The 10,802-nt window shown below is 37.2% G+C and overlaps 1 protein-coding gene across 3 annotated transcripts in view; it reads right to left on the minus strand.

Annotated features, from left to right (window-relative positions):
• The window catches only part of LOC146157414 (vinexin-like), a 32,112-nt gene extending 22,520 nt beyond the window's left edge, over window positions 1-9,592 (minus strand). The window contains exons 1-9 of one of the 3 annotated variants that reach the window (XM_083386681.1): window positions 9,521-9,592; window positions 8,329-9,123; window positions 7,784-7,878; window positions 7,531-7,573; window positions 7,233-7,393; window positions 5,276-5,467; window positions 3,401-3,485; window positions 2,238-2,306; window positions 692-852 (exon numbers count right to left, since the gene is read on the minus strand). In XM_083386681.1, the coding sequence (XP_083242807.1) occupies window positions 692-852; window positions 2,238-2,306; window positions 3,401-3,485; window positions 5,276-5,467; window positions 7,233-7,393; window positions 7,531-7,573; window positions 7,784-7,878; window positions 8,329-9,123; window positions 9,521-9,533 (1,614 nt within the window). In that variant the 5' untranslated portion in view covers window positions 9,534-9,592. Of the gene's footprint in view, window positions 1-691; window positions 853-2,237; window positions 2,307-3,400; window positions 3,486-5,275; window positions 5,468-7,232; window positions 7,394-7,530; window positions 7,574-7,783; window positions 7,879-8,328 lie in introns of all 3 variants that reach the window. The other 2 variants (XM_083386682.1, XM_083386683.1) reach the window with 2 other exon arrangements.
• Between the last annotated feature and the right edge of the window lie 1,210 nt (window positions 9,593-10,802).

Below are 10,802 nucleotides of genomic sequence, written 5' to 3' on the forward strand. Positions count from 1 at the left end.
AAAATTGGTTCACACGCTGAGCCAAAAAACAATTTAGGCGTCCGCAGTAAAAAAAAGTTTAAGAAACTCAGTGTACTTTCTTATTTGTCACACAGCCACCAAGGAAATATTTTCGCAAATTCGTTTCTCCCCAAATTAAATGTTTACGTAAAGCGTAGGCAGCATACGGAATAGGAATTGAGTCTTATCTATAAGCCACGATAAGGCGTGTAGGCTATATCGGTTACATCAGGACACAAATATGAGCTATCAGTGATGAATTGGACAAAAAGCGCCAAACGTTTAACACGTTCTAATGGCATCAAGCCGTTTTACTAGTACTTTTGTTTTTTCCACGATTAAATTTTTAGATCAATTACACCAGGTTACACCATGTACGGATCTGTAATGTAGCTTGATAATGAATTTCAAAGGCAAAAAGGTCGAGTAAATCGGCACCATTTCAATCAAAATTAACTGAAGATGATACAAGTTCGTATCGAAACGTCTTAAAAAAGGTGATGTCGATCTACTCGACCTTTTTGGCTTTGTAATTTGTCATTATCAAGCAATAATACACCAATTTGTACTAGAATTCATTATCCAGCAATAGTACACCACTTTATTTTCATAAGCCTGTTGCTTTGGCTGTGTGACGATGCATTCTATACCACATTTTACGCACAAAACAGCAACAAGACAAGCCACTTACACTTCGCAGGGCAAAGGGGACGCCGTTGTCGTTCACAGGTCCGATGCCGGTGTGGTGAGGCGCCTTGAACAGGGTGGTTTTCTTGGTGCGTTCCAGCACGACCGACTGGTGGTTGCCGTTATCCGCGGCGGGGTAGTACGTGTCCGTGTGAACAAGCTCGCCTACAGAGAGAGAGAGAGAGGCGTCAAATGATTCCCTTTTTGTTTGGTTAAAGAGAATCGATGTACTTTCTGCAAAAAGGCTACGGAAAACGTATACCACTTGTTTTATTTGTGTCCTGTGGCGTGTTTATTCTGGGAAAACGTGAGCGCGTGGTTTAAGTATGAAACTACGAATATCGTGTATTTTCCCCCGAGCAATTACTCTTCGGAGTGCACAAAGAACATTTGTGAATTGTGTCCTTTTATATGCAAGGTATACTGTATGTAATTTATCAATGTGTACCATGTTACGCTTTTTCGCTATGTTATCTTCTGTGCGAACTTTCGAGCGATATTCGGCTTTAAAAGGAGGAAGTATGGCGATATACAAAAGTACATGGTCGTTAGCTGCCTGAGAGCTTTTCTATTATAATTTGTTTTCCGAGTGCCTTTTGCGCCATTTTTGTTAATAAAAAAAAACACTAAAAAAAGAGGGAGAGAGACAGCACGTTTTAACATTTAGCGTACATAAAACATAACTTAGCCTCATAGGCTCAAAGAATAAAGCAGCAATAACCGTGAGGTGTTTGGGTTTGTTTGGTACATTTTGTCTGTTAAAACAGTAAGCGTATAAGAAATATTTCTTATAGTGCTAAATACACAATTTTCCTTAAAAGTAAATACCGCCGTATTTTCCGATCATTGCAAGCGAAACTTTAAAAACAAAAATTCAGCGAAATGACTGCAGATGCCAAATCCGTAAACCGCGGTGATTTTTAGTGCTTAAATTTGTTTTCCGAAATTTTACAATGTCAACAAACGTGCTTTAGAAATTAAAACGAAAGTACCTAGTGAACGGGTTAAATGTATGCACGCTATGACAGAAAATGAATATGTGATAATGGAAATTTTTTGACCCTTGCAAGATAAATGTCGACCTCAATTCCTGATCAGTAACAGCAGAATACTCTAGCAAATCAGGTCAGACACTATTAAAAGATCTTATATTTATATATATAGTTCGTCAGCAAAGGCATCGAATGATTCATTCGAATTAAGATATACTGACGATGCCTTTGCTGGCGAAATATATATATAAATATATATGTTAAGATCTTTTAATAGTGTCTGAACTGAATTGCTAGCTTTGCGTATACTGCTGTAATATGAAAATAGGTTTATGGTTGTACCTTATCTGCTAACAATGGTGGACTAAGCACTCTTATAGCATTCCTTAATAAATTAATTTTCTGAAAATGTAGAATAATAATAAATGTGCTTTAGATATCAAGGCCAAAATACTACGGAAACTCGGCAAAAGTATGCACCATTTCAAAAATATATAGGTTTATGGTTGTACCTTATCTGCTAACAAAAGTGGACTAAGCACTCTTAGCCTTCCTTACCTTCCTGGGTTGTTGTTTGATAGACAGCGCCTTCGGGAAGCTTCTCATTCGGGGTAATTCCAGTCTTGGCTGCACAAACAAATCGGTCAGCTGTTAACTGACACAGTCAACTATAAGCGTGACCTATGTGACCAGCTTAAGAAATTAGAAACATTTGTTACCGTGATTCACTGCTCTATATTTCCCAGATTACAACTAGGGAAGTGAGATATTAGGCGAACCTAGGGTGGTTTCGGCGCCGATCCAATTAGTAATGACGTCATTTATGGAATAGGATCGGATCACGATATTTTTCTCCAAAATATCGGTTATCGCAATCGAAATAAAATGCCGAGTATAGGAAATCCGTAATTCGAATCGTGTATGCGTGGTCATGTGCATTGTACAGTGAATAAAGTGGTTTGAGTGACCGAAGTGCCTCCTTGACTTTTTACTGGTTAAAATATACTTGTACACCTACAGTAAGATCATTGCCGATAATTCTAGACTTTTTGGTGGAAATTAAAAGGTCCAATTTTGTAATTATCAGTGTTTTGAAAATTCCTTTGCGGTCACAAAAGCCAAACATTAGAAAAACCCTCATTGTACCAATGACCACCTGGCTTGAACAACAGTTTCATTTAAAACCGTGCCTTTGTCATAAAATGGCCTATGCTGAGCTAATAGCTAGGTTGACAGTTTACTGAACATTATTTCGAACATCATGAGCGCATTGGGCATATCTAATACAAGCGTGTTTGCTTGTACGTTAGCGTTGTATATTGTTCGACTAAATATGTCGTCATGTTACACACCGAAAAACATTGTTAAAATGGACAAAAATGAAACAAAATAGCATACTGCAGTGTTAAAGCAGTGCTTCTGTGCGTGTAACTTGATTGTTTTTGACTAATTGTAATTTTATGATATAACACCCATTAATTAATATAACCGCATGACAGATTTTTGGTAAATCGCTTTACTGAAAAAAGGTTTAAACATGAAATTAGTAGGAAAAGAAAAAATGGCATCGAAATTATACACAAAGAATAAAGACCTAGGGTGACAAACGATGTTATTTAAAGTCATACTCAACAGCGGCCAACTTTGAAAAACCGGTTAAACCATTGTTTGAAACAAGGAAATCCGCCCGGTTATAGAAACAATAGTCGGTGCATTCTTACCATTTTGCGAAGTTGGGAAGGGTTTTCCTGCCACAGAGAAAGTGCTGGAACTCTCAACCTTGGCTTGGGATGAGTTGCTTGGTTTCTGCAATGCAAAAATTCAATTTAGGTTCGGCTTCACTATAAAGCAGTTGTTCTTAACCTTGTTTCTTGTTGCACCCCTCTCAAATAACCAACCAATTTTCGCACCCCTTCTAAAATTGCTTAAATCACAATAACCATTTGAATTTTATTTTTATACAAGTAACTGGTACCATAGTAACACAACACCAAAATATGAGTTAGTTTTACATTTAGCTGAGCAGAAAATCAATTACAATAATTCTTTTTCTGTATCTGATTCAGAATCCCGCACCCCTTAGGAACAGAGCACCCCTGGCTAAGAAACCCTACTATAAACTAAAGTTATGTTCTAACAAATGTTGCACGTGACGACAATTGTACAGTATAAAGCAGTGGTTATTAACCTTTTTTGTGTCGTAACCATCAAGGATATTTTAGTAAGACGGAGTAGAAACATCAAAGAACAGATAGAAGTAGGTAATATTTTTAACGTTTCTAATATCTCTTTAGTTATTTTTAACATGGCCATATTCCAGCTACATTGAGGATAACTTAATGAATTCAATTACACCTTTTAAAATTGTATGAACCGAAACTACACCAATAAAACGATCTAACGAGGCTGATAGCACTTCTTGCTGTTTAACGTTCAGAGACTGTAATATATCATTCTAAAAATTACCCCCTTTATAAAGATAATTACCCAGCGGCAAGAACCACTGCCAAATAGCTTAATTGTTATATACAGTATAAATATATATATATACATATATATATAAACGTATTCCCCGAAAATTGGCATACATTAAGTATCAGATGCATTACTTAGTTCAAAAGTTTAATGGGGCTATCGTGACGTTAAAAAATGATAAGTTCATAACCTATAGTAATCTTTAAGTAATGCATTTTTTTCAGAAATGGTTCAGATGTGTGGTATAATCAATAACTGTGTGCTTTCAAGATAAAACGCTGTTAAAAACAGGCAGCGGGTGCGAATTTAACCCTCCCATTGACAGGAAGTACGTGGTAAGTATTTTTTTGTTGAGATGTTCGTCTTTTTTGGCCAGAGTACTTGACTATATGTTGTGTCCGTAAATCTCGTTGTCAATTCGTTACAGGTAAGGCGTTTATCGTGAATATTTCGTGGTGGAAGCATTATAAGATTTGCCAAAACCACTGCTAAATGCCATTTTATAGTAAAAAAGTGATGGATCAAAACCTTTATCTCGTAGTAAAGGCAAGGTGCCTTTAACATTACAATGATACATAAAATAAAACAAAACTACCATTTTAAAGTGCAGCAAAATTAAAAGGAGGAAAATTAATAGGTCACGTCACATGTCGTAGTACAGACAAGGTTCTAAGCGATTACAAGCTCTACATCAGTGGTTCCCAACCTTTTTTCTTTCGTAGCCCATTTTCGTTGTACAAAAATTCTGTGGCCCTAAACATTTTTATGAATGGACAAACTATAAAAAGGTTTAAAACAAAATATAGCAAAGCCTAATAACAATAAATTTACATTTCATTTACATTCCTACTCAATTCCTCCCCAAGCCATTATTCCTGTAAAATTAGGTATAGTGACTCAAATGAAACTAAATTCTTTAAAAAATCTAGCTTTTTTTAAATTGGTCTGTGGCCCATCTAAAAAGTTTCCATGGCCCACTGGTTGAGAACCGCTGCTCTACATAAAAGAGAAGAAACAGAGGTAAAAATATCCGCAAAACTTTGGAGTCCCACTGCAAGCATTTATAGAAAATTGTAGATTTTAATGAAAGAGAAAAAAGGTTCAAACCACAAATTTCCTACTATGAGAATTTGCCGTGTGTCCCTCAGCAGGGTCACATAGCCGCCGTGGTCTTTCCCGTTCGGGCTTCTCCTTTGCAAAGCATCGTTGGAAGGGGTAAGACGCCCATCGCCGTTGGAGGGGTTTGGATAACCCGGGTATTTACCCGAGTTGTTTGAGCTTCGGGAATCGCTTCGCGGTGAAGTTGGCGTCTCCTCGGATTGCGGAAAAGAAAGAGTTTCAAGTAAAAAGGAGAAAAGAAGAAATGTGTGGTTAATTGTCGCAAGGAAAAGAGAAAATGTCTTAAGAAAAATTTTATTTTAATATAATATTCTGGCTTAGATTGAATTTTTTTTACAAAACGTCGTAAGAATATCAAAGCTCATACAAAAATAGGTATCATTTAAACGTTTAAAATAACTCTTCATTCAGTTTCAACATAGATTATGTAAAATAACTTTCAATTCATTTTCAACATAGATTATGTAAAATAACTCTTCATTCATTTTCAACATAGATTATGTTTCAAAATGCTACCTAATTCTGTATGGGCGTTGACATTCTTACTACGTCTACAACCTCCAACAATTATGCTCATGTATTAACTAAGTTGGGCCAAAACAAGTCAAACTATTAGAGAAACAGAAGAAAGTTATTACAGAGATAAAGTTGAGTGCCTAAGACAGTAAAGAACAAATAGCGAAAAGAAAGCTTTTTTTTCAGCGAGACACAGGGAAATATTTTGCGCGTGTTTATCCGTCGTCGTATTTCAGTGCTCTTTGATGTCGCTCGCTGTGGTCTTGAGATACCGATCAACGCGATAAGCCTACTTTGCTCGAGATTTTCCCTGATACGACCAACACGTGGAAGCTTCTATTCAAAACAGACTCTTGATTATAAGATACTATATCAGTTTGATTATGCTAAACTTTCCTCCGTCGCTTTTGGAAATATACAAACCATAGATTTATATTGAGACATTTACCCTGCGCTTATACTATACACAGCCGATTGTTTGGTGTACAAAACGAGATACGATACACTTGATAACAGGACCACAAACACGTTTACCATGATTATATATATCGCATTATTTATTTATTTCCGTAGACTCATAAATACGTATCCTTACGTGCTGTCTTTTAAACCTTTTGAAGCCGACATGGCATCAATTCTCTTTAGTATTTACACACATAAAACAGTCACGTTTGCAATGTTCATATATATATCATTATTTATTTCCGTAGGCTCGTAAATACACATCCTTACAAGCTTTTTTTTAACGTTTTGAAGTCGACAAGGCATTTGTTCTTTAATGTATTTTACACACTTAACACAAACACGGTTACAATGCTTATATATATATGGCATTATTTATTACCGCAGACTCATAACTACGCTAACGTATCCTTACAAGCTGTCTTTCAAACCTTTTGAATTTGACAAGACATCAATACTTTTAAATGTATTTTAAACAATTAGAACAATTACGTTTACTATGCTCATATTATTTATTATTTATTTTCTTGGACTCGTAAATACGTATCCTTACATGCTGTCTTTCGAACCCTTTGAAGCCAAAAAGCATCAATACTTTTTATTGTATTTTACACACTTAATACAATCATGTTTACCATGTTCATAAATATAGCACTATTTAATTACGTAGACCAGTAAATACGTATCCTTACGTGCTGTGTTGTCAACCTTTTGAAGCAGAAAAGGTATCAATTTTCTTAAATGCATTCACAGACTTCAATCACGTTTACTGCACAATTACGTTTACTATGTTCATATATTTCGCATTTTTATTTCCGTAGAAGGCTTAAATACTATTTAATGTATTTTACACACTTTATATAATCACGTTTATAAATTCGTATCCTTACATGCTGCCTTTCAAACTGTTTGAAGCCAGCAACAAGACATCAATACTCTTTAACGAATTTTACATAATTAAATAAAAAATGTCCGGCTTACTCTGGCGTTTGGAATGGTGACTGCACGAAAGCCTTTCGGCTTGCTGTTGAAGTTGAAATGTTGGCCAGGGGTGGTCGAGGCCAGTTCATCGGCGCTTGGTGGGGGAGGGAGGGGGAATTCATCGGGGGATTTTGACGTGGGGCTCCATACCGCTGGTTTTACTGAAAGTCCCCGCAAAAAAATAATTTGGGGGTTAGATATCTATTGTTGTGCACCTTTGCAAATGGAAAATAGTCGAGTTTATTTTGCACACTTTAAAACGCAAAACACATAAATATTATTTTGTTATTTTTCTTACCTTTCTGATAACTCTTGATTCCATTTACTGCATTGTTGGGACTCTAAAATGAAATGTTTTTAACAGTCTTAGTTTCTCATGCTGTAATTATCAAAACATAACAAGTAATTTAAACCTACAGGACCACTTTAAATTTATATTAACCACCAACATTATGCTAAATAGGTTTCATTGGGTTATTGGTGACGCAGGTTTCAGGATCGACAAAGTCTATTATCTAGCTTCTCTATAAATTAATGGCTCAAAAAATTACCAAGTTTTGTTGAGTTTGATTGTTCAGAAAGTCACTGGGTGGAGGGGGTGGTAGGGGGGCCTGCACAAAATCATCAGGACCCGGTTTCATTGCACCTACATCAGTGAACAAAAATAAACACTATTTATTTAGTGGTTAAGACAACACTAAGTAATAAAATAAATTTTTGAGATGAAGGTGCCACATAATTTAGCCAATGATTTATGTTTAATGTAAAAGTGGAAATTTGTCTAAGTAACTTTTTCACCTAAATACTTTAAAAAGTTTTACTTTTCTTTTTTTACAGTAAACTTAAAGTAATAGCTAAACTTACCTAATAGTATAAATTATAAAGTACAAATATTTATCAACAAAGCTTTGAATAAATAGTTTTAAACTTACTTTTTATACACAGTAATAAAAAACATTAATTTTGTACCATTTTTATACTATTCAAACCATTAAGTAAAATAGCTAAATAGCAGTCTATACTAGTCTATGCATGCAAAAATTACTGGCTTTTCAATGTTAGTAGGCATGCAAAGGACAGCAACCAGCCATGTTACCTTTTGAAAAAATTGCACCTGAATTAACTGCATCAGTTTCACCACATTCATCATGCCACAAAACTGCACCTTCGCTTAACAAAGAGCTAGCCATATCAGAGTCAAAACGAGCGACTACTACTACTACAGATGATTGACTTTCTTCAGGACACAAATTGTTGTTGTTATTGTTGTTTGAAAGGTTAAGGGACCCTGGTATTACGGAGCTTTCGTCTTCGCCAAAGTCGTCAATGTCATCGTCTGTGTAAGCCCTTTCCTCTTCGCTGTCAATTGTAGCGGATGAGGACAGCGTTTTCTTGCCGTCATTCAAAGGAACTATCCTTGAAACATCCTGATCTGTGAAATCGTAGAATGTGCTTTTCTCAGGTGATTGGGACTCTGTGACAGTGATGTTTAGTTCTGGGTTGTTTTCCTGTTCTTGATTCGTCTTGTTAGCTGACAAGATTTGAGTTTCATCAGGGTCTGAGAAGTCAGTAATTGAAGTCGATAGATCTTCAGTTTGTTTGGCATCATACACTGAACTATCAGTACTAGGAGATTGAACTTCAAGGTCAAATGTTTGCCTATCGCCAGATTGGCTAGTAGAATCTAAGGGCATCACATTTTCATCGTCGACGTGTATTGCACCAATTTTTGCCGACAAATCTGCTTCTGTAAGTGACACACTCCCCGATCCACTGCTTTCCGAGGCAGAACTGTGCTTTCGAGAAGAGCTAGCTCCCGACTTTGCAGAGACAAAATTCACACGCTTAAACTTGGTTTTACCGGATCCAGAGGAAAACGGAAGAGGACATCCTGGAGTCCCAAGAGTGAAGTGACAGACATGAAAGAACAAATTATTAGAAAAAATCATGCAGCGTAAATTAGGCCATTGAGTATAGGCAAGCAATTACAATATAATTAATGTGTTGTTTTAGTTTTAGTTTGATGTCTTCTCTTCACCAACATTCTAATTAACACAGCAATTCCTACTCATGCTCTTATTTTACAATTACTCCATAAAAAATTATTAATTAGTAGCGAAATGTTAAGTGATAGGTTTGGTGCATAAAGTGGGTTAACCGAATTATTTAGCTGGCATGCTTTTGAAAAAGACAATGATGTGTTTGCAATTAGTAAATGTCAGCAAAAAGTTAAGTCAGTTATTTTTTTATAACTATTGACAGCAATTAGCCTAGAATGCAACACATACCTATTGTACTCATAACTGGTGATCTTTCAACTACAACTTTTCAGCGGGATGTGCATTGTTCGTATTACAGACTGGTGACAGGCAAATTGACCATCATGTAAATAACAACAGGCAAATTGAAAAAAAAAACAGAAAATAATTAGGTTTTGGTGCAGCTCGAATGGAAACAGATATGAACAGGTTATGGCGCTGGTCTAGAATCCTACCACAACAAACATTATTTGGGTTTGGCTGCAGGGGTTAGCGTTTGGGTTTGGGTAGGTTAAGCAATTTTAAATAATAATACTAGACCAACCCTCACCCAAACACTAAACCGACACGTCAACCCAAATAATGTGCGTTGATTTTATAATTGTTTCAACGCTTGGTAGGATTCTAAACCAACACCAAACCGTTACTCCTGCTGTGAAAAAAGACATGCAGTTGTCTTCGACAGCCTTATAAGGCTTGGTACAGGTCGCCTTGCCTGGCTACATGTAACAGAAACCGTGAGTGGTCTATCGTGGCATTCCGCGCATATTCTCAGCGGCGATTCCTCGTGTTCTGAAACATGCCTGTGTACACAAGACTCCAGCTGCCTGGATGGCGGTCTGAGGCTAAAGCGAAAACGCCAAGGCTTTACTAGCGCCTGGAAAGCATCACTGTTGTGCATGCGGTCTGAGATAACTTGTACTGAGTCAGATGCAACAACTAACGGCAGAGACAAGTGTCCCGCGTCGCCCAGACACGTTAAACTCTCGCAATCGCCGACAGGACACCCGCAAATTAGCTGACGTAAGCGCGGGCCGAGTCTGGCGCTTGCTATCTCAGCGTAAGACGGGAACGCCGGGATAAACTTGTAATTACACAGTCGCCGGCTGTGTCGCAAACCTGGCACCGCCGTTTTTTTCTTAATCGACCTTCGCCGACCGATCAGGCTTCGGCCTTGGCCTTATAAGGCGTGACGTGATAGCGGAACTTGGGAAAACGCGCCGCAAAAACAACCGCACCGTAAGTCTCAGCTTTAGCGCTAGCGGGCGTTTCTAAACGCTGAAACGGTAATCACAACAAACCGCCTTTTCCGAAGTGACGTTTGAACACAACAGTCGGTCCACTAGTTGAACGACGGAAGCGCGTATCACAAGGGAATGTACTACGGAACTGACTCACAACCAAGTTTTTTTTCTTCTAAAAATACTGCACAAAATAAACTCTCCAAACGTGGCCTACAAACCGCAATAAAATCTACGCATATAACCAAATTAGGGGAGACACTAGCGCTAGTCTAGAATCGTACCACAAC

This window comes from Ascidiella aspersa, chromosome 4 (genome assembly GCF_963924565.1).
Source record: "Ascidiella aspersa chromosome 4, kaAscAspe10.2, whole genome shotgun sequence".
In the NCBI taxonomy this organism is placed as follows: domain Eukaryota; kingdom Metazoa; phylum Chordata; class Ascidiacea; order Phlebobranchia; family Ascidiidae; genus Ascidiella; species Ascidiella aspersa.